Source organism: Suricata suricatta, chromosome X (assembly GCF_006229205.1).
Source record: "Suricata suricatta isolate VVHF042 chromosome X, meerkat_22Aug2017_6uvM2_HiC, whole genome shotgun sequence".
Classification (NCBI taxonomy): Eukaryota; Metazoa; Chordata; class Mammalia; order Carnivora; family Herpestidae; genus Suricata; species Suricata suricatta.
This window is the reverse complement of record NC_043717.1, coordinates 4,886,109-4,909,208: the sequence shown is the minus strand read 5'-3', so window position 1 is coordinate 4,909,208 and position 23,100 is coordinate 4,886,109. Positions and strand designations below refer to the sequence as shown.

The 23,100-nt window shown below is 49.4% G+C and overlaps 1 protein-coding gene across 1 annotated transcript in view; it reads left to right on the top strand.

Annotated features, from left to right (window-relative positions):
* Positions 1–23,100, top strand: part of ANOS1 (anosmin 1) — a 136,672-nt gene that overhangs the window by 73,796 nt on the left and 39,776 nt on the right. The window contains exons 2-4 of the mRNA XM_029929604.1: positions 10,612–10,834; positions 18,750–18,934; positions 21,703–21,832. Of these exons, the coding sequence (XP_029785464.1) occupies positions 10,645–10,834; positions 18,750–18,934; positions 21,703–21,832 (505 nt within the window). The 5' untranslated portion in view covers positions 10,612–10,644. The remainder of the gene's footprint in view (positions 1–10,611; positions 10,835–18,749; positions 18,935–21,702; positions 21,833–23,100) is intronic.

Genomic DNA, 23,100 nt, shown 5'->3' with positions numbered 1-23,100 from the left:
ACGCCCTCCCTCTAGGCAGAAAGCCAGGCCGGGGGCTGGGTGCGGGTGCGCCGTGGACCGCTGTGCGGGGTGGCGGGGGTTCCCGCGAGGAGCGCTCGGTGTGGGAGGGAAGCGGTACGGAAGCGGTTCTCAACTACTAACATGACCGATCTGCGGTCTTCCTGGTCTCACTTTGGTTTTGCTCCGAAAGTTGTCCTCTGTGTTTCGTGACTGGCCGGATACCAGTGATTTGCAGGCTCTTACTGATGTCTGTGTTGCCTTCAGCAGTGCTGTCGGTGACATGTTTGGAAGCACTTTGGAATCGTGCACATGAAAATGCCTCGAGTAATACATCGGACTGGCAGAAAAGGGCAGGTTTTTTAGCCAGTTGCTCCATCAAGACACCGCCAGCCAAGCTAATGATGTGGTGTGAAATCGGATAGAAGCAGGAGCTTCATATGTCTTTCTCCGCAGCCCCTTTCTGGACGGCGATGCTCTGGAGTAGCATAAATCGTGGTCCCTGTCCTGCCTCCAGGGAGCTGATGTATTACCTGTCCATTTCCCCAAAACATTTTGGCTTCTTCAGGGATTCAGTCCAGACTTTTCCAGAAAACATATGCTGACCTGGCACTCAGTTTAATTTATCTGTTATGAGTCACCTATAGGTACACAACTAGTCACCCCCAAGCCTAGTGGCTTAAAACAACACCCATGTATTATCTCATGGGATCTGTGGGGCAGGAGTTTGGACACGACTCTGACACGTTCTTTGCCTCCGGGCCCCGCAACGGCTGTAGCCACGGTGTTCGCTGCGCTCCGTTCTTGTCGGGGCTCAGCTGGTTCTACTGACCTCTCCCAACACACGTTCCCAGACTTACAGTTTCTCTTGCTTTATAAATAGTAGACTTTTGTTTTTACGAGTGATGAACATTGACCTTTCCCATTTTCGTTGTACATAAAGTGACACTTCTATTTTTGGACTGTGACCCTCAGCCCGTGGGCAAGTGCACACTCTGTCCCAGTGCTCCGTCTGCCGTGGCGAGGGCGGGTGCCCGCGGACGGGGCCAGACGCTTGTGGACTTGGCAGTTCTTTTTTTATGTTTCAATTATTTTTAATGTTTTTTATTTACTTTTGAGACAAACAGAGCATGAGTGGGTAGGGTCAGAGAGAGAGGGAGACACAGAGTCGGAAGCAGGCTCCAGGCTCTGAGCTAGCTGTCAGCACAGAGCCCGACGTGGGGCTCGAACCCACAAATGTGAGATCATGACCTGAGCCGAAGTTGGAGGCTTAACCGACTGAGCCCCCCAGGCGCCCCTGGACTTCGCAGTTCTTGTGAGAATTCCTCTCCCTGCCCTCCTCTAAAGGAAGCTAGCCTCATCCTATCACATGTCCTTGGCCTGCAAAATGAGAAAATCAAGAATCCTGAGTGACTTTTTAGGGTTGTTCAGTAGTTTAGTGGCTCGTTGGCACATATTCTCCATAGAATGTAGGCTGTTTCATCCCCTTTAAAAATTGAAAAACTTTCCTCCTGATGACTCTGCTGTGCTCGGTGCATCAAGGGGCCGGAGTCATTTCTGCTTGTTTTCTGGAGTGGACGCCCCTTGGAGTGAGCCCCACAGAGTCACCACAGCCCCTCTGGGGCCATCACCTGTCCGCAGAAGTCAGTGTGTGGGTGTGAGGAGTCATTCCGTCTAAAAAATTAAGATGTATGTTTGAGTTCCCAGGCAAACTATATTTGCATTTCCAAGCATAAATTAGAAACATTGGAATTGAGGCTACTTTTTCTCTATTTTATGCATACTTTGCATTTATGCTCTTTCTTTGGAAGATGCAACTGGAAGTTTTCGTGTTTGTTTTCTTTTTCTTTCTTTTTTTTTTTTTACAGTGCAGTGTTTTTATTGTTCTGTACACATTATATATGTGTATAAAAAACTTGATATACCAACCACACCAGAGGGTCAAACCAACACATTACTCCAAATTCTACCATCCAGAATATCCGTGGTTTCCTACCTCTGCAAAGGACTTAGCACAGCAAACCTAAGACCACTCTCTTAGAAATTCCTAGTTGGGGCGCCTGGCTGGCTCAGTCGGTTAAGCCTCTGACTTCGGCTCAGGTCACGAGATAAGTGTTGAAAAAAGAAATTGCTAGTGAGAAGGTTGGCTCTTGGCTGGCCTGTGGGAACTCGGGTTTGGGGTGGGGTTCTCCCGTCCCCAAACTGGTAAGGGGGGCTCGCTGCCCCTAAACTATTAGTACAAGCAGCGTGGTGGGTGATAGACACCCATTGCCAATGGCAGTCTGGGTGTTTGCTGCGTGCTGGGCAGCCCTGGTGACCGGCCTCGTAAGAAATCTGGGCACGGAGTCTCACCTGGACATCTCTGGTGTCAGCATTTCACAGCGTTTCCTGGTTTCCTGTGGACTTCGCCCTGGCACGTTTTCTCTGTCTCTGATTTTACGGTCGTAAATCAGAGCCCAGCGTAGGACTCTATGCCGAGTCCTGTGAGTCTCCGTAGTGAATTAGAGACCCGAGGGTGGCCTTGGGGGCCCTGATACATTCCACATCAAGGGAACATCTTACCTGGCCTCTCTCTGCTTGCTGCTTTTTAATAAGGCTTGAAGTTTAATACTATTTGAGTTTAACAGAGGAAAAAAGGAATCTTCAAATTTTGGGGAGAAAATGATAAGGGAAAGTATTGTGAGATTAAAAGCATTATTTTAAACAATTTATATTTCCTTTATTTGCTGATGCCCAAAAATTCACTTCAATGCAAGTTACTTATATGTTCTTCATACCATTCCTTTACCTCTCAGTTTTTTTAACATCATTTCATTTTTAGTTTCATTACATGGAATACTCTTCGTTCACCAAAACTCCTAGTTGATTCCATTTCAGTTACATACTTATGTGGATGATAAGGTGATCCAGTCTTTTATGCTAATTTCTTTATACTTGGCTTCTAAATTTGACCAGGTTTTGGAGCGCCCTCCTGGCTCAGTCAGTGGAGAATGTGACTCTTGATCTCGAAGTTGTGAGTTCAAGTCCCACACTGGCTGTACATATTACTTAGAAATAAAATATTTTTGTGGGACACCTGGATGCCTTGCAGTCAGTGAAGCCTCTGACTTTGGTTTAGGTCATGATCCACGGTTCACGGGTTCGAGCCCCGCATCGGGCTCTGTGCTGACAGCTCAGAGCCTGGAGCTGCTTCAGATTCTGTATCTCCCTTTCTCTCTGACCCTGCCCTGCTCATATTCTCTCTCTCTCTCTCTCTCTCCCTCTCCCTCTCCCTCTCCCTCTCCCTCTCCCTCTCCCTCTCCCTCTCCCTCCCTCCCTCCCTCTCTCCCTCCCTCTCAAATAATCACATTAAAAAATAAAGTAAAATCTTTTTAAATATGTGATCATGGGGCTGCTGGGTGACTCAGTTGGTTGAGCATTGACTTTGCCTCAGGTCGTGATCTCACAGCTCATTAGTTAGAGCCCCACATCAGCCTCTTTGCTGATGACTCAGAGCCTAGAGTTTTCTTTAGATTTTGTGTCTCCCTCTCTGTCTCTGCTCCTCCCCTGCTCTCTCTCTCAATATAAAATATAAGAAAATTACAAAAAGAGAAAATGTGATATCTTTTGTTTCTAAAAAGGAGTCAATAGATAACCATTTTCTTTGAAATTGTTCCCAACAAACTTTGCCTACCACCGTACATGAAGTCCATATTGGATTGAGCACACTATTCTCACATAATATATAAGTATATGCATTATTTTCTTTGACTACTGAGTATTGTAGTAGCGCATTTATTCGTGCTTCCTGCTTATCCGTAGAATGGCTGAATTGGGCATTGAATCGATTTGCAACAACGGATCATGGGTGCTATGTTCTCTGAGTTCTTTCTGTCTTTGAGAATCTTTCTGTCACATGTCACAGCTAACAACTTAGCTGATACATATAAAAATATATATATAGTTTATTTTGTTTATTATACAACAGTGCTATATTGGCTTCATGCATTTAATTTTGTAGAGAGAAACTGACTTGGGGACAACCATATTTTCTCCATTATAATCAACCTGCCTTTTTTACCTGGATGCCTGAAAAATTAATTTTTATCATTTTTTTCTTCCAAGTTTGTATTTAAATTCTAGCTAATCAGCATAGAGTGCAGTCCTGGTTCAGGAGTGGAATTCAGTGTCTTATCGTTCACATATAAACCCAGTGCTCTTCCCAACAAGACCTCTCCGTAATGCCCATCCCCCATCTGGTCCATCCCCGCACCCACCTCCCCTCTAGCCACCCTCAGTTTGTTCTCTGTTGTTAAAAAGTCTCTTAAGGTTTTTGCTTCTCTCTCTTGGTCTCTCTCCTTTTACGTTCCCATACAGTCCTCTGCTTTGTTCCCTAAATTCCACGTGTGAGTGAGCACACACGGTATTGGTCTCTCTCTGGCTGACTTATTTCACTTAGCTTTGTACACTGTAGCTCCATCCACATCCTCGCAAGTGGCAAGAGTGTATTCTTTCTGATGTCTGAGTAGTATTCCATCACATAGATACCACATCTTCTTTATTCATTCATCAGCCAGTGGACACATGGGCTCTTGCCATAGTTTGGCTATTGTTGCTAATGCTGCAAAGTTGTAATTTTCTCCTTGAAGTTCAATAGCACAGACTGTGTTTCAGTGTTGCTGATTTTTATCAATATTCTCAGAAAAAATCCCTCGCCTTTGATTTACATATATGTAATTTACATACATGTGTGTATATGATTTCCACGTGTGCTCCTGTATTAGAACTTGTCTGCACTGTGCTCCCTCTATAGACCTTGATATTTCAAGACTGTTAGAAGCTTCCAGGATACTGTCCTAGGAAAGCAATTTGAGAGCCATGCTCTTTGCTGTCTTGTTCGTTGACCCTGAGGTATGGGGTGATCTTTACATTGGTCCACACTCTTACTTGTTTTGTGATTTCAGATAAATTATAATCTCCCTGAGTTTCTGTTCTGTCATGTGTAAAATGGAGATCACCGTGGCTTTGGGGACGGGGGAGGAGTAAGTGCGACGGGCAGGCAGCCTCCCAGAGACGGAGTCTGGGGTCAAGGTTGCGTTTGTGTATCGGCTGAAGTGGGATAAAGAACCCACCCAGACCCTGGCTTGTGCAAAGGCTGCCACGTTTGATACACGACACAGTTCTGTGGACTTGGAGTAAATCCCAACTCCAATGATCTCTCCGTATCTGAGGCCTCATGTTCACATGGTTTCTAACATATTGAGATAATTTACTGAATTTGATGTTTTTATGGTCTTCATCCCGTGATCACTACACAGAGTACTCTGTTGTGTAGTGCTCTGCATTTTATGCCAAACAGAACAAAGACAATAGTATCTTCTACAAAAGCATCCAAGAACTGTTAACCTACTACTTATTGTTAGTATTTCATCGTATTTTTATCACTGGCCAGGTAAGCTGGGCTTATTAGAATATTGCCTAAATAAGGCACTTAGACACACATTTTAGTTTTTAAGCCAAGAAATGGGATGTAGGAGAGATTTATAAGAATCAGCAATATATCATATTCCATAAAATATTAAGGAATTTCACCTAATCCAGTGCACCAAAGGTATTTTCATTGACTACTACTTTGCTCTAGCCAGCCTGTCTTTGAGTTCATGATGACACCATTAGATAGGAACTACTTTAGAAAAATACATGATCTTTGAAGAGCATTCTGTTCTTAGTTTTGTGTAGGGTAAGGGCAAAAAAACAAAAAAGCAACAAACAAAAATTTGTGACCATGGTAACTAGGATTTTCCCCAGTTTCATATCGGAGCCCATGACTTGACAAAAGATGGTCACTTGTGTGATTTGTGAAATTATTCATATGAATAGTTTTAATTTTGGGAGAGAAGGGGAGTGAGCAAGCGCACACACAGGGGAGGGGCAGAGAGACGGGGAGACAGAGCCCCAAGTCGGCGTGGGGCCATCAGCCCACAGCCTGCTGCGGGGCGCGGACTCACAAGTCGCGGGATCGTGACCTGGCCTGAGGTCAGGAGTCAGATGCTCAACCAGCTGTGCCCCCAGGAGCCCCTCACCGTAAATGTTTTATAAGAGGAGTTGGGGTTACCTTAATTTTACAGAGACAGTTTGCCTTCATAACTGATGGAATTCTACAGAGGAGAATGTAACATTTAGCGCATCCGTCTGCCTTTTCATATGTATTCCTTCACCGTGACGCTGACGGCCGGTGTCCTCACCGTCATGAGGCTGACGTGCAGCTTTCCTAAATTGTTCACCTCCCTCTTGACAAGTGTCCAGTAGTGAACTTGTAATGTCACAAGAAATGGTAGGTGCTTATTGGTCAAGAGTGTCTTCAGCGACCCTGAATGACCTCTGTTCACAGGATTGACACCTGGCCACTGGAGGCCCAGTTCACACCTTTTCTTTGCCTTGAGTGCTAATATTCACACATCATTTTCACTGACTTGCACTCGTTCGACTTGTACGTTCTCCGTGAGCTGCGTTGAAAGGCAGAGTGCTAGACCTGCATCCATTCTCTGGTTTACATCCAGAACATGAATCGTTTTTCAACGTAATCCCAGATAGTTGATAGAGGACATTAAAATCTGCCTCTAATAAACAATGGAACCGCTAACTCCCAGTCCTCTGTGAGATGCTTGTACCAAATTCAGGTATTTGTAAGGTGAGCCTCAAAACTTTGTTTTCTGTCTCATAAGTGCCCGCACGGCCACATTCCCCACGCCGATCTCGGCGCCGAACCCGGCAGGAGCCTGTTGGAAACCTGCGAGGGTCCCACCGCGGAGCAGGCAGAGCGGCTTTCTGCCTGCGGATCTTAAGACGTGTTTGTCGGAGTGACAGAAGAATCTGGAAACGTTCAACAGTGAGCATGTAGCATGGGAAAAGAAAAGAGACACCAATTACCCCACTCTATTGAGTCCCCGTTGGGGCCATAATGGGGCCGCGTCCTTTGTGCGCGCCGTCTCATGTAATATTCATAACGTTATTTGTATTATTTCAGGCTCATGTCCCCGTCGAGAAAGCTCCAGTGCAGAGATGAACTTTCTTAGTTCCCACATTTGTCTCCACGGTTCTCCAAACACGCACACACAACAAGTCACCGTTTCGAATCCATACCAAGAAGGAGAAACATTGCATAACTGTGCCGAATGCCTCTCAGGGCCGCCAGGAGCTCAAAACGAGTCTGCTAATTGTCATTGTTCTTGTTATAGTACATTCGTTGGCAACAACTGTTTCGGACCGGGCGGCCACTGTTGTGGATCTGTTTGTAATTCTGCCCCATTCGCTCTGTCAGTAAATGATTAAGGCGAGGAGATTCTGTCTCTGATGGGAAAGTCCCTCCCCGGTCCCGGGGCGATCATGAGAATCCCGTGGGCAGAGAGCCCCCCTCTGCTATCTGAACCTCGAGTCGGGCCCTGTCACCACATGTGACGATGAAGGGGACAACACGAGCCAGCCACGGTGGGGCCCGAGTCAGGGACACTTCCCACGTAGCGAGCAGCCGACGTTTGCCAGATCTAAGGACACGACTTCCACTTGGCAACTTCAGCCCATGGGGGCATTTATGTTGGCAACTAAGCATTTTCTTTCAGTGCACGTAGTGTGTACATTCTGCAGAAAGAGAAAGCGGCCAGCCCTTCGTCATTGTCATGGGTCCTTTACAGCCTTCCTTGATTCCAAACTGGGCTGAAATTTAGAAATTCAAAAGCCGGTGAATCAAGCACATCTAGCAGCTCACGGGAAAATGGACTGTGAAACTGAGTCCGACAGAAAAGACTTGAGAACTGACGAGACTGTCAGTAATGCACATTGAACAAAAAATGAACTAGCGACAAATTTGTGGTCCTTCCGTACTGAAGTCATGGCCTCTCTTCTAAGTTTTATCTGGAAAGTTCTTCAGTTGAGACACTGTTTTGACTAATACTTGATAGTTGATCCGACATCCATGATTGGAACGTAAACTTTGGGCTTAAACTTTTTCTTGCTAGCGGTTCCAGTTTTCCAACTTTCGTCAGAGTCTGAACTCTTCCGTCCTGTTTAAGGGTCACACGGCTTTGACGCGTCAAAGCACGTTACATTCACACCGTCAGAAAGAGCAGGTGTCTGTGACGGACCACGGGGGCTGACACGGCACGTGTCCTCACACATGCTCACATTTCTTGCCCGTAGGTAGGTTTCTGTTTAGCTGTGGCAAAATAGACCTAATGTAGCACTTACCATCATAACTTGTATGCAGACTTTTAAAAAATTATATTTGGAGACCGAGGAACGGGGAAAGAGCAGGAGCAGGGGAAGGGCAGAGGGACAGGGAGGGGAAGAGGGCCAGGCAGGCCCCATGCCAAGTGCAGAGCCCGACGCAGGGCTCAGTCCCACAAACCGTGCGATCGTGGCCTGATCCACAATCAGGAGCCACACGCTGAACGGCCGGAGCCAGCCGGGCGCCCCGTGGGCAGCACGTCGGCGCAGCCTCGGGGCGGGGCGTCCCGGTTCTGGGGATGGGCCCTCGGGCGGAGTGACCAGGTTTGGGGTTTTCCGGGACATTTCCGGTCCCCACTGACACGAGACATAAACCCGTTCCCGTCAGCCCTCAATTTGGAAACACGGTGGACACGTTCTTTCCTCCTCCACGGTCCTCAAGCCAGGGACGGCGATGATGGCGACGTAGTTTCTCCCCCTCCCCCTCCCTGACGCCTGCGCACAGGACATACTCTCTGGAATGGTCCTCGTCACCCACTGGCCTGCCTGCGAGCGTCCCTGGGGGTCGCTGGCTGAGGAGGGGGCAGACCCTGTCACCAGTGAGGAGCAGCGGGCCGCGTGCCGGCAGGTGTCAGCCGCCGTCGACACAGGGTGGAGAGCCCGGGCAGCATCCGGGACCACGGCAGGTCTTACCAGGCAGTGGCTGGCACAGTCAGGCGATGGCCAGGTGTTGCCAGGTCGCGGGGGCCCTGCGCGGTCATCGGCGAGGACGTGTTACTCATCCGGCGGCAGGTGTTCCCGGGTGCGGTTCAGGTGCCCCAGGTGCCAGCAGTCACCGTCCTGGCTTGTCAGCTGCTCGCACGGCACCCCGGTGTGTGCTCTCCGGCGCCACCACATGCATTTGTTGTGTCACTGACTCTGATCGGACCTCGAACGGCCAACAGCGAGCCTTCCTCAAAGTCCCCTCCTTCCGGGAGCAGGGCTCCGGGTGGGGCCACCCTCAGACGCGTTGGCACTGCTGAGGGCAGACTCAGCAGAGGTCACACCCGTGCAGGCGAACACTCGGCGCACAATGGGGCCGCCTCCAGGCAGGCCTCCCGGCTGGCGCCTGCAATTCTCTGCGTGTCCCCAGCGCGCCAGCTCGTGGGGCTCTGCCGTCCCCACCGCCGGGGAGCCTGGCTCACCACACCTTCCCTAGCAATAACACGGCGCCCTCGCAAAGGGGATGGCCGGGGGGGGGGGGTGGCTCGGGATCGTGCCTGGCTGGACGGGTGTGTCGCAGGTGGAAATGGGGGTAGGGGACTGTTTAGAATTAGGGTGGTTCTCGGCCACGAGCCGTCACAGCAGGAGGGTACACACACAGTTAGGGTCGCCATCATCCATCGGGCCGAAGCCTGAGGTCATTCCCCTCCGTGTCCCTGGGGGCGGGGCTGCCCTTAGGACCCTCAGCAGCCACTTGAGCAGCAGGAAGAAGCTCCTCTCCTCTGTTCTAGCGCTCGCTGAAGGCGGTCCTGGACCGTTTTTCCCAAGGAACAAGAAGCATTGGATAAGTGACGCTTTCCGTTACACTGTTTCCGTAACATGACTCTCTGAATAAGGCAAGGAATACCTGTTCTCTCCAGTGTGTCATGGATCGTGGGCTCCACGGAAATGCCGTCCGCTAAACGCTGTTCAGAACCTGCGGCCCGGGTAACCACCGGTCACCTTCTCTTCCCTCGGAGTTTGTTGACAACTCGGTGTGGACGACAGGCCCCGTGCCCACATTAACTCTAGAAGCTGGATATTATGAAAGTATGTTCAATTACGGAGACTTAGAGCACTGTTTGATCAGCTGTCACTAAATGTGTTAGCTGATGTGGGAATCGGGAAGTTTCCGCAGGGCTACAGTAACACACTTTGATTAGTATTGACCATGTGAAAACTAAATGACTCATTAGAGAGTGAAAATCGGTGAGGGCCCCTCAAACGGTTCTAACGCCCTTTGTGAACATTTGTCACTAGTGATTTGACAACCGCCTTTAACTCACAACATAGTACTTTGTGAACGTGCGTCTGTCTGCTGCATGTTTATCTGTAAAGGTACATTTCAAGGGTCAGATTCCTTTGAGAAATTAACATCCAACAATAGGTCGGGAGGGAGGAAAGAAAACAAATACGTTTCCTTTGTAAGATGTGCCAGGGAAGTTTTGACCAAGTAAGAATTCCTACCTTTCTTTCTGATGCCTTGGGAATCCAGCATCCTGGGTCTTTCGTAAGAGGACTTCTCTTTTAGGGGCGCCCGGCTGGCTCCGTCGGAGCGTGCGACTCTGGACCTTGGGGTTGAAGTTCGAACCCCATGTTGAGAGCAGAGATCACTTACGAATTTTAAATCTTTTAAACAAAATAAGAGAATGTTTCCTCTTCTCTCTTGAGCCCCTGTTCTCCAAGAAGAACTACGAGTGCCTGATGAGCTGTGAGTTCCTCAAGTCCGTCCTGGCGGTGAGGCAGGGCGACTGCCCGGCCCCCGAGAGGGCCAGCGGCTTTGCCGCCGCGTGCGTGGAGAGCTGTGAGGCCGACGGCGAGTGCTCCGGGGTGAAGAAATGCTGCCCCAACGGCTGCGGACACACCTGCCAGGTGCCCAAGACGCTGTACAAAGGTAACGAGCCGAGCCCGCCGCGAAGGGGCCTCCCAGACCCGCAGCGGGGGGTCTGCCTGGGGCAGGGTGTCCGTCCAAGATGGCACCGCGGGCGGGGGGCACCCGGGTGACTCGGTCCGTTTGGCATCGGCCTCTTTCTTGGTTTGGGCTCTGGTCCTGATCTCACCGTTGATGAGTTCAAGTCCCACGTCCCTCTCTGTGCAGACAGCCCGCAGCCTGCTGGGGATTCTCTCTCCGTCTCTCTCTGCCCTCCCGCACTCGCTTACTCTCTCTTTCTCAAAAACACCAAAACCCAAAACAAAGATGGCACTATTGTAAGAGAAGGAACACAGTAAGAAAATGCACTTTGTGCTGCATATAGACATCTGAAAATCGTACTGGATCCCATAGATCTTTCCCAGTGAGCACGTTCTGGGGCCGCAAATCATCCTTATGAAATTTATCACCTTGGGAGGGCAGCATCACTTCGGGAACGGTCTTGGATGTTTCTCCAGCAAGAACAAATCAATTCAGCTGCCCTGGGTACATTGGAGTCAACAGATTTAAATCCTTGGAAAAGAGGCGAGGGGCGGGGCACCCTTGAAAAACGCATAGTAAACGCACCAGCATTGTGGACATCCTATTGGCATAATCCACAAACACAAGCGTCATTGTGTGGACTTTCAATATTTTGATTCGTGTCTGGAGAAGGTAGGTGTGGAGGTAGCTCTCTTCCAGGGACGTGCAGTCAGCTTATCAGACAATTTCGCAGACCTACCCGCTCACGTTCAGAGACGGCTTTGAGAGCCCTTGACTCCTCGATGCTAAGTGTCACTCACCTCTCCTGGTAAATGTCACTGAGTTCTTTTATTCCGAACCGAGTCTGGTTTTTATGTACCATCTTGGATACCGTCAGAGTATCCTAGGAGACTAAATTTTGCTGCTTTTTTGGGTCTCCTGTGAAGAGGAAAACAGAATTAATCACTAGGCATTATTCATTATAAGTGGAATAATGTCTGGTTCTCCGCTCTTTCACACCAAATATATATTATTTCCAAACACAGGTCACTTATTTCTAAACTGCACGAAACCGTATCAGCAGCCGTGAGTGTATGGGAGGCCGAGCCAGCCCGCTAGCTGCCGTCGGAAGGCCGTCTCGGGTGGCGTCCCCGCCCCGAGTCCTCCGGCCACACTTGGCACCACGCTCACCTCAAATCTGTGTAATCCACCCGTATTCCTCCTCCTCGCTGCCACCCCACTGCCTCCCCCCGCGTTTTTTTGCATAGGATCTTCGGAACCCTGGGATAAATATTCTGTCTCAGCCTCAAAATGATCGCCACTTTCCCCTTCTTACTGGGTGACGTTTCTTTAATAGATGTAAAGTTTTATTGTTTTCATGCCTCTCATTATAAACTACATACAATCACTTTTGTAAAACCGAACACCACTTAATTTTTCTCGTCTGTTATTATGAACCCTCTGTTGTTACAGGTCATTTACTATTTCAGTGTCAGCATTTACCACAGCAGTAGGACGCTTTTGTAATGGTTGTTGAAAACCCACTTGTAAACTTCTTAGTGTTTAGTAGAGTGCTTTAAAGAGGCAGCATACGTGAAAGGATGCTTTTTATTTTAAAAGCATTGAAGACTCCGTATGAATTTCAGACATGCCTGATTTGCCAGAGCTGGAGCTGCTTCGGGTTTTGTCTCCTGCTCTCTCCACCCCTCCCCTGCTTGCTCTCCGTCTCCGTCTCTCTCTCAAAAATAAACAAACGTTAATTTTTTTTTAAATTTCAACCTAAGCTTAACTAAATGCGATAGACTTTTTAAAAAAGTCTCTCTCCTACTATAACGTAGCTCTAAACTTGGCTGCTTCCGGAGACAGGCAGCGCATTGAGAACTAATCAGAACTAGAATGAGCGGACTCTGGACCTGATGGGGATGTGCCCAGTGAGTCCAGGATCGGATTCCTATTACTTTGACCAGACAGAGCAGCAGTAGACGTTTGCCCCGGGCTCCCCTGGGGGCCCCCTCCGCTGGGTGTGGAGGAGCAGCCCCCTGCCCCCCTCGCCTGCCCCGCTGCAGGCACAAGTGGACCCTCTGCTCTCCGCTCAGGCTAGCTCTGTGCCGCCTCCTTCCTGAGGAACCGGGTGCCCGTCCCTGGGCGGCACGGGCTGGCCCTGCCCTCGGTCCGCAGGTGCTGACGCTGAGCTTGCAAGTGTTTCTCAGGCGACTTGGTATTTGGCGGCGGGAATACATCCGCCCTGCAGTTCCCAGATGGGCCGGGTCTCCTGCTGTTTGCACGGGGAGGCCAGCCAGCTACCAGGCGGGCCCTGGATCACTCTCTCCTTACAGCAGAGGTCAGTTAAAAGATGGGTCAATATCAGAGACATTTTAAAATGTCTTTAACGTTTATTTATCTCTGAGACAGAAAGACCAGAGAGAACAAGCGAGTGCAAGTGGAGGAGGGGCAGAGAGAGAGGGAGACCCAGAATCCGAAGCAGGCTCCAGGCTCTGAGCTGTCAGCACACACCCTGATGCGGGGCTCGAACCCACGAACCGTGAGATCGTGACCTGAGCCGAAGTCGGGCGCCCCTCAGTACCAAGCGTGTCAGTCGAGTGAAAGCACGGATTTGTCTGTTGTCGGGGAGCAGCACCAGGTCCTCACCAGAGTGCTCATGTGCACGGCGCTCACTTGTGGACACACAATCCTCTCAACTCTTGCAGTAAAGTGATACGTACGGGCCTCGGCCCTGTTTTTCTTTCAGTAAAGCTCACTGGGTTAGTTAACACTTTTAAAAATACAGAAACACACACAAACGTTCCATCTGGCCTCCTGTGTTTGGGGTAGGGAAGAGAGGACATACCAGAAGCTAGAAAGCTTCCAGACCTTGCGATGCTGCAAACTTGGGCTCTTAAAAACAACGCCTGGGCACCTGGGTGGCTCCGTGGGTTAAGCACCCAGCTTCCGGCTTTGGCTCAGGTCATGATCTCACGGTTCGTGGGTTCGAGCCCCGTGTCAGCTCAGAGCCTGGAGCTGTTTCAGATTCTGTATCTCCCTCTCTCTCTGCCCCTCCCTGGCTCACATTCTGTCTCTCTCTGCCTCTCAAATATAAATAAACATTAAAAAATTTAAAAATACATGTTTTGAAAAGATGTTCAACAAAACGCATTATATGTGAGCATGTAATTTGGCTGATGCTGTAAGAAGTGTCCTAAGCCGATGCGTGTGCAGAAGTTGACCTTAGAGACTGGCGTTATGATTTAACACAGAGCTGTCCCTTCACCCTTCAAGCCCTCCGCATAACATGGTCAGCCGCACCCCGAGATGCTTGTAAATGTTGATGCCGGTAAATGGCACCCGCGTGGCCCGTGCGCTGTGGTGCAAACCGGACACGATGGTCGTGGGAAAATGAAAAGGCTGATTCTCCGCAGGTGAAACATCCACCCCTGCGCATCGGGGCACTTGTGAACTGCCCCCTGTCCAGTTTTAGGTCTGATTTCCAGCTGACCCACTCTCCCCAATCCAGAAGGTGACACGATTTCTTATTTTACTGCCCAAACGAGTGCTTCCGACTCGCAGCTCTGGCACTAGGTTTGGGTAGGGAAGGAAAAAAGCTGGAATTGTCCAATTGTAAAGACGGAGATCAATTTGTGTGGGTCTCCGTGATCGCTGTTTCCCCTTTACCGTGCGCAAACCGACACTAATCCTGTATCGCTTTGTTTCCAGAAAGATCTGATGATGGTGTTGACTTAATATTTCCACTCAGATTCCCTGAATACTGATTAGCTCTGTGAGAGATAATGAGTGGTGGCTAATTATTGAATCATTGGAACACAGTATCTTGCTACATTTTCATAACATTTAGACTCATAACAAACATTTCACAGGAGTAATCAGATCTCGTGATTTGCAACCGCTGACCATGATCATTGAGTTTCCTGTCATTCTGTTTGCAGAGTTTTTACACCAATGGATTTCACTAAAATCCTTGTCACACTTTAAAGAAAATGCACCTGCAATGTCCCATATGGTGGGATGCTATTACAACATTTTTGACAGAACAGTGGAGATTTCAGGGGACGAGGCTGTTCAAAAGTGAAGAAGAAAAATTCTAGTCATTTTCACAATCAAGAGCGCGAGGAGAAGACACGCATTCTACACCTCTGGTTACACAGCCCGGATGCCGGCTGAGCCGCCTAGGACGGCTGCGAAGGGCTGGCTATGGGGCCGGGGGTCTCGGGGGCGGGGCGAACCGCATCTGCACACAATTACCGCCGAGTGTGGAGTTCCTTCCAATCAAGGGAGCCAGCTGACCCTAATGCAAAGCAGATGGGCCGTTTCTCAGCATGCAAATCGCAAGTCTGTTGTACGTAATAATTAAAGAGATTGTTAAGTGAAGAGATGTGAACTGACATCGTTCTGATGCTAATTATGTTCGATTAAGGCTCTTGGTAGTTGAATGATATTTAAGATTAAAACCTTCTAGCAAGGGGATTCTGAGGCGTTTGTGGCTGCCGAGTTCAGATGACCGCAGCGGCTGCAGTACTTGGTGGCGCGGCGTTGGCGCTGGAGGATTGGACACAGGAGAGCCGAGGGGAAGCCGAGGGGAGGCTGCTTTACTGAGCACAAAGACACCGCGTGAATCCAGAACTGTCCTCAGAGGTCACCCCCGTTCACACCTCTGCACACAACCCCCCACGGAAAGTGTGTCCAGTACCCGTCATACAGTCGTGTTGTTGGGATTGGGTTTTCGTCACTCTGAACCAGCTTTGGTAGGCTTTTTCTTGATCTGAAACTTCAGAGAGGTACTTTGGGATTAAAACTCAGCAGCAATTAGCTTTTAGATTTTCAGGAATTGTTAGGGATTTTTTTTTTTAACTGGGAAAGTTATGTCAGTGGAATAAGACAGTTCCATCTTGTAAATGTACTAATGTAGTTTGTTTTGTGACTGTTTAGTATTTACTTTTTTACTTTTTATTAAAAAATTTTTTTTAAATGTTTTTTATTTTTGAGAGACAGAGACATCGTGAGCAGGGGAGGGGCAGAGAGAGGGACATGCAGAATCCAAAGCAGGCTCCAGGCTCTGAGCTGTCAGCACAGAGCCCAATGCGGGGCTTGAACCCACGAACCCTGAGATCATGACCTGAGCCCAAGCCAGATGCTTAACCGACTGAGCCAGCCAGGTGCCCCTAGCATTTTTAAAAACTTTTTTTAAAACTAGTACTTTTAAAAACATAAGTATAAGCAAATACCTGTCTCCGTTTTCTCCCTTCTGCTAGGCGAGTGCCCTCGAGCAGGGAGGGGCTGTTCATTGGTGCCCAGGTTGTGTTTCTGTGTCCTCTTGTGCCGGCAGAGGGGGTGAGGCTGTTCCTCCAGCACACGCATACTGAGCATGCGCTGTTGCAGAGTGTGCGCCCCCCTGAGCTCCAATGCGGGTGGGAAGGAAGGAGGCTGCTTCTCCCGGGCTGGGGCTGTCGCTGAGTGGAGAAGGTGGACGTCGTCAAATGAGCTCGCTGGAGTAAGAGGCAGGGAAATGCACATGTTGACAGTTACAGGCTAGGCTTGGGAGAGAGCAGAAGAATGGGACCTTTATTTCCAGCTGGAGCTGTAGGGTCGGAGCTCTGAGGGGCGGCATTCAGACGGAGTCTGGGAGCATTCACGTGTCCGTCGTGAGAACATAGGGAAGACATTTGAGACTGAAAAAATATGTATGAGCAGGTCGTGGTAGTAGGAAGGACCTGGAGGCGTGTTTCTAGGAACTCTGGGTGGCAAGGTAGGTTGTGTGACCGTATGTAAAGTATAGTCGCTGGTAGTAGATGATAAAGATGGATGCCGTTCGTGATGTCGAGCAGTTTCTCTTCCGTTCCACAGGATACAAGATGTGATTGGATAGTCTGAGAGGGTGGAGGGCACAGTCTGCCCTGTACTCGAGGAGAATCGTTGCCACAGAAAACCGTGAAGAGGGAATTACGAAGATGGTCTTACGGGGACATGGGAAGGGTCGCTACTGGGAAGGTCCGGACAGGAGATGGAGGGCCTAAGAAAGGGTGGTCGCCATGGAGACCAGATGATTTGGGAATTCCTGAAATTATTTATAGTCTGCAATCAGGCCACAACGTGTTGACAGGTCCAAGAGCAAGTCGAGAGGTCCCTTAGTTGATCCCAAAGCACAGAGTTGCGATGCAGGGACCACTGCGGGTGGGGACCTCCCGAGGAGGGGCTTGTGAGTTGGGACTTGTGGGGAGAAATCCACCTGGCAGGCCGGTGGACGGCGGGGCCCGCAGCCCCAGACCTGGGTGCGGACTTGACAGTCGCTTCCTGAGCAGAAATACTCCAGGCCTGAAAGTGAACGTGTTCCCAGCGTAAGGTTGTGCACCCAGAACACAAGTTTACGACCTGCACCTGCATAAACCCGCAGAACAGATGAGTTCCACCCAGACCAGCATCGTCAAGGACATTCCAATCAGAACCTTTAAGGGATGCACAGAGATATGAAAAGTGCCTCTCTTCTCTACTTTTCTAAGTGGCTCTTCCTAATTCCAAATGTGGGAAGAAGCAGAAAACTCACAGAGAAACATGAGATTAGGCCGTTGCTCTAGGCAACGTCATCTTCCTGAGACTCAACTACTTGATGTTCAAAATGGAGATGATTAACCCTTCACCCGCATCACGGGACCACAGTATCACTTGAGACCGTTGTAGTAGAGGTCAGGGCACTCCAGACGGAGGCTGCAGTGGGCACAGGGAGTGTTTTCTAGAGTGTTTTGTATAACTCATTGAACTTTGACCAGATACATTTGGGGCTATTTAAAAAATATCCAACTCCACCCACCTCAATGTTTAAGGACTTTCAAATGTTCTCAAACAAGACTTAGCGTGAATTCAGATCATCGTGAAATCAGAGTTGATAGGCAGTAAAGCCACTAACAGGCATTAGATACGATCTATATTTTGTATTTGCACATGTTTTAATTTCCTCTCTGTTTAAAATGAAGAGGTGGAAAAAGTATCTTATCAAATAATGTTTTCAGATGAATTGTCACTGTGTTAGGCTAATGCTCATTCTCAAGAGAAAATGGCATTGATTGCATCTGATGTTCTAGATTCCCATGGCGTTGAGCCTCGTGGTGGCATGGACTGTGCCTAATCCAGTCAGTTTTACCCATCCTACGAGTATGTAACTTTATTTTAACCCGCACCCTCTGCCCTTTCCATGGCGACTATGATTTGGAGCTGTGGTTCTTAAATCTGTCTGTCCCCAGACCACTTGCATGCACCATGGAGGGGGGCGGGGGGGGAATGAAATCAGAATGATGAACTACTTTAAAATGAGCCACCTGTGAGGGACTTTTGGAGCAAGGCGGTCACTCGTGCCAAAACCAAACATTATAAATTCATCATTTTCCAATTTTAAGCTGTAAGTCTTTAGGAGGGATCCCAGCAATCACTTGGGGAAATCAAAGGAAACATGCTTTGGAAATCATTCTTGTAAAGCTTGACTGCATGAGAGCATTTACCCTTAAAATTTTTTCCTTTAAAGGCAACTTTCTGAGATGGAAAGGCAAGTAGACGGGGGACCACATTATAGTGACCTTCGGCTGTATCAGTAGCAACAGAGCATGTTAATTTAGAACAGTGTCTTCAAACTCTTCACGCCCCTCGCCTCCTGTGAATTCCTTGCTAACTTCACGTGACGCCCCCCGGTAACATGGGTTATTCAGACGAAGGCACATAAAGGAAGTTGTTCTCAAGATGACTGGGGTGAAAAATGCTTTTTCAGAATCAGGAACCAATTTGAAAGCCCTGCTGGGGAGAAGCCACTTTTCTGGAAGGAAGTGAGGGTCCGTTGTCCTCACATGAGATGTGTCTTTCCCAAAGCTTTCCTCCCTCAGCGTTGCCTCCGATCACTTTAATTGCCATGGTCCTGTTTCAGGTGTCCCCCTGAAGCCCAGAAAAGAGTTACGATTCACAGAACTGCAGTCCGGCCAGCTGGAGATTCGGTGGTCCTCGAAGTTCAATATTTCCATTGAGCCCGTGATCTATGTGGTACAAAGAAGGTGGAATTATGGGATCCATCCCAGTGAGGACGACGCCACGCACTGGCAGACGGTGGCCCAGGTCAGTGCTGCCTACGCGCCCCCCCCCCCCCCCCCCCCCCCCCCCCCCCCCCCCCCCCCCCCCCCCCCCCCCCCCCCCCCCCCCCCGCCTTGAGGTAATGCCCCCACATTCCTGCAGATAGGCGTTAACTTGCCGGGGCGCCTGGGTGGCTCCGTCCGTTAAGTGTCCAACTTCAGCTCAGGTCATGATCTCACAGTTGACGTGTTCAAGCCCCACATTGCGCTCTGTGCTGACAGCTCAGAGCCTGGAGCCTGCCTAGGATTCTGTGTCTCCCTCTCCCTCTCTGCCCCTCCCCTGCTGGTTCTCTTCCTCTCTCTCACTCAAAAATAAATAAACGTTAAAAAAAGAAAATTATCTTGCTCTGCCCCAGCCAGAGTAGCCTCACTGCCAAAATACCTCACTCAGCGCGGACACAATCGCATGCGTGCCTACAGAAGCCAGGATGAGTCCGCAGATAAAACCCAGCACCACCAGCAACTTGCCGATTGGCTTGCTTTGCTCAGAATACATGTGCGGCAGAGATAATTCTCTACTCTGAGTGTTCACGTTTACTTCCTCCAAGAGCTGCCTTTCCTTGAGATAAACTTAACACCAGTCAGAGTCAGAGAAACGTGACACGGTCAGGACTAGATCCCAAGCCTGCCTTCTTCAAAAGGCCTTGCGGAGCGTGGAGTAAGATTCCCATCGCGAAGTCCTTAGTAGGAAGTGGCCATCAGCTCCTAAATCTTTGCTAAGTGCTTCCTTTGTCCCGCTCAGCTTGCACACGGATCACCCCCCGGGACAGGGGACACTTGGAGGTGATCTTTACCCAACCCGCTTCCTGTTCTTTCTCGCTGATGAGAAAAGCAAAATATTTTCTTTCTTTTCAAGAGCTGCTAAACGGGCTGCCAGCTGCCAGACACCTACACGGGTCTAGAAAACTAACAGATTCTCAGGGTGGACCTGCCTCGGGCCCTCAGCAGCTGAACCCCCTCCCCCACATGGGTCTGGAGGTGCAGACCTGACCTTTGGCGGATCGGGGAGCTTTTCTCCAAGGACTCGATTCTTGTCCTTGTTTTCAGTAGATTCAAAATCCGTGTCGAGGTACACGTGTTTGGAGGAGGAATTTGGTTCTTTCCTAACAGCCGTATCAGTAAGAGGATAAACACTGAGATAATTTAGAGACCCCGGAAATAAACGAGCAATTTGATGTGCAGGGAACAGATGAGCGGGGGACACGCCTGCTCAGAAGATTTGGTAATCCTGTTTCATACATCTGTTCTTAAAAGATTTTTGTTGCTTTATAAAACATAAAGATGTTTGGCATACAGCCGGCAGTCTATGATTTACGTAGTATGTTTCCTTAATGGGGCCGTCTCCCTTGTAAATTTTCCAAATTACTTAAAGATTTGTGAAAGTAATGGACAATGAGATCAGGTCTTTTATTCCTTCTTGTTTTGGAGAGAGGAAAGATCTTGAAGAATAATGATAACAATATACTTTATTTTATATAAAGTTTTATATTACAATTATATAAATTATATACAATTAATTATATATAATTAATATATTATAACTATATAATTCCTAACAGCCGTATAATATATTGTAACTATATAATATATTAATAATGTAATTAACTTTTAGTATTATTATTATTAACTAGTTCCCTTCATTCTTTGTCTTCCTTCCATCCTGTCTTCTTTGTCTGCTAAATGCTTGGGGATCATGCTGACTTCAGTTTTTTAAAGTAAAGGTTAAAAGTAAATGTGGACGTCCATGAAAGGGTCACCTCGTATTCTGTCAAATGAGGTACAAAGCCACACGTGAGAGGCGATAGCCTTCCCTTGGTCTCAGACGTGTTTGTCTTCTCGTAGGTACTGAGGTATCTAAGAGTGACATCCTTGGGAAGAAGTTACCGTGGTCCCGGGCTCCGGGGGGTTCAGTCCAGTCCCACCCGCCCACCTCCAGGTGTTGAGCGCATGTTGAGTTTGGCGCTGGGTGTCAGTGGGGCCCCGCAGGTGGTCGCCGGGCCCTTGGAACTGGCGCAGAGGTGCGCGGGCCCCTGCAGAGCGTCCGGGAACGCAGGAGCGGTCCCCCCCGCAGCCTGACGAGGTGGGAGGGGGGAGCTGAGGTCCTGCGGCCCCAGCGGGAGAGCAGGCCAGCCAGGCACCGTCACCAGCGTCCACGTTGCTGCCTGCGTTTTACTGGACAGAGAGGTCTCAACACTCCTCACCCTTGAGCAGTGCGACCGGGTCCTTGCGGGATTTACTCCAATCGTGAAGAAAGGCTGGGGTCGCAGTGTCCTTCCAGAAAGCGTTAGTGCTCTTTAAAGCAAGGGAGGCCACGTCCCACTCCCCAGATCCCACTTGGCAGGCCAGTTAAAGAGGCGTTTTCCTTCTATAATCGGAAGATGATTTCATTTTCTTGCCTATAATGTAAAGATTAGCTCATGTATTTATTCACTCCGATGTATAATTTGGGACTAAAACCCTCATGAGTTTAATGCTGTATTTAGTCTCCAGACTTAAGCAGCTCAGGCGTGTTCATATGGTTTTGACGCCAGAGATCTTTAACTCTTTGGGGCAAAATACCTGTGAATGGAATTGAACACTTGCCACGTCCTAGGAATTCCTTGGCCGCTGACGCTCTTCTCCTAACTGCGCACCATCCGCACAAGGCCACGGGGAGGCCAGGGCAGCGTGGCGTTGGCTGCTGTGCGTTTCAGACACACCTGGTTGGCCGGTCTGGGTAAAAGGGTTCTCTGTGTCGCTGCTCTCTCCCCGCAGACCACAGATGAGCGGGTCCAGCTGACGGACATACGACCTGGCAGATGGTACCAGTTCCGAGTGGCAGGGGTCAATGTCCACGGGACCCGAGGCTTCACCGCCCCCAGCAAGCACTTCCGCTCCTCCAAAGGTCAGTCTTGCTCTCCAGTCCCCCCGCCCCCGCCCCTGGGCATACCTGGGACGCAGGTTCATCGTGTCCCGCGTTCATGTTCCCGGCTCATCAGCTGCTGGCTTTGCTGCTCTTGGCGAAAGGGACCCGATGTGTTTGAAGGCCGCCTGGGAATGCGTGATGAAGACCGTCATTCGGCGTTTTACCAAACACCCCACCAGACAGTCCGGCGGGGTTTTCTCAGCTCAGAAGTGTGCCTTTCCATCCTCAACTTGGGATTGTCTGCGCCTCGCGAAATTCTGTGTGTCTTCATTGCCTCAACGCGTGGAGGGGAGGGTTCGGTTTGAGCTACTCTGGATGGTGTGGCTTTTCCTGAAACGACTGTTGTATTGTGAATTAGCCTGCTTTGTTTTGTAACATCCAAAATTGAAACCCCGAGCCACCTGAGTCATTGCCGGAGTTTTGCTCAGGTCTAACTTCATGGCTGCTGGAAAGCATCCAGTGAATGCTAACGACGTGACGTTTGTGGGTAGTTAGGCCTCTGGTACTTGCAGGCACCCGGGTTAGATACGAGTGGTCCCTGTGTGCCTACTTCCCCAACTGTGTTCACAGAGCTGGGTACCTCCAGGGTTGACCAGACTCCGGTTACAAAGTCCTATCTCACGGGGCTGGATGCTGCGTCACCTAACCAAGAGCTGTCTTCTCACATGCAAGCTAGTTAGATGTCTTTTAAATAAAACGCTTTGTGACGTTAATGCATCATGTAAGGCGTATGGCATCAGGCATACGCATGTCGTGGGGAGGTTTGCAGTGGCTGCCCTGACTTGCGATTTCTGTCGCAGGATTGGGGGATGCACACGTTACAGCGAGCCTGTCCACTCTCACAACGTAGTGTGGCTTCCCGTTTGCGCCATCGTTGGTCTTCACTTGAAGGCTTGCAACAGAAGTAATTTCACGTTTGGATCGTATTACAGCGTGTATGGTAGACTTTCAAGTCTCTTTTTTTTTAAATACTTTTAAGAAAGGAAAAGTGCATTTTTTCCCCTCCACAGAGGCAAAGACACTAAGCAAGTTTAAAGGTGGGATTGTGGACGTGTCTTAGACTGTCTCCCGTTGGCCTGGTGACTTGGAGAGGCGAGGGACACACACTTCACAGTGGGCTCAGAGGCGAGGGTCAGGGGAGGCCGTGGCCCGCTCCTCCTGGGGTGTCGTGGTGAAAAGGCGAGCCGGCACGTGGTGGCCAACACGTGTCCCCGTCTGTTCTGGTGCCGGCAGGTTGTCCAGTGTGT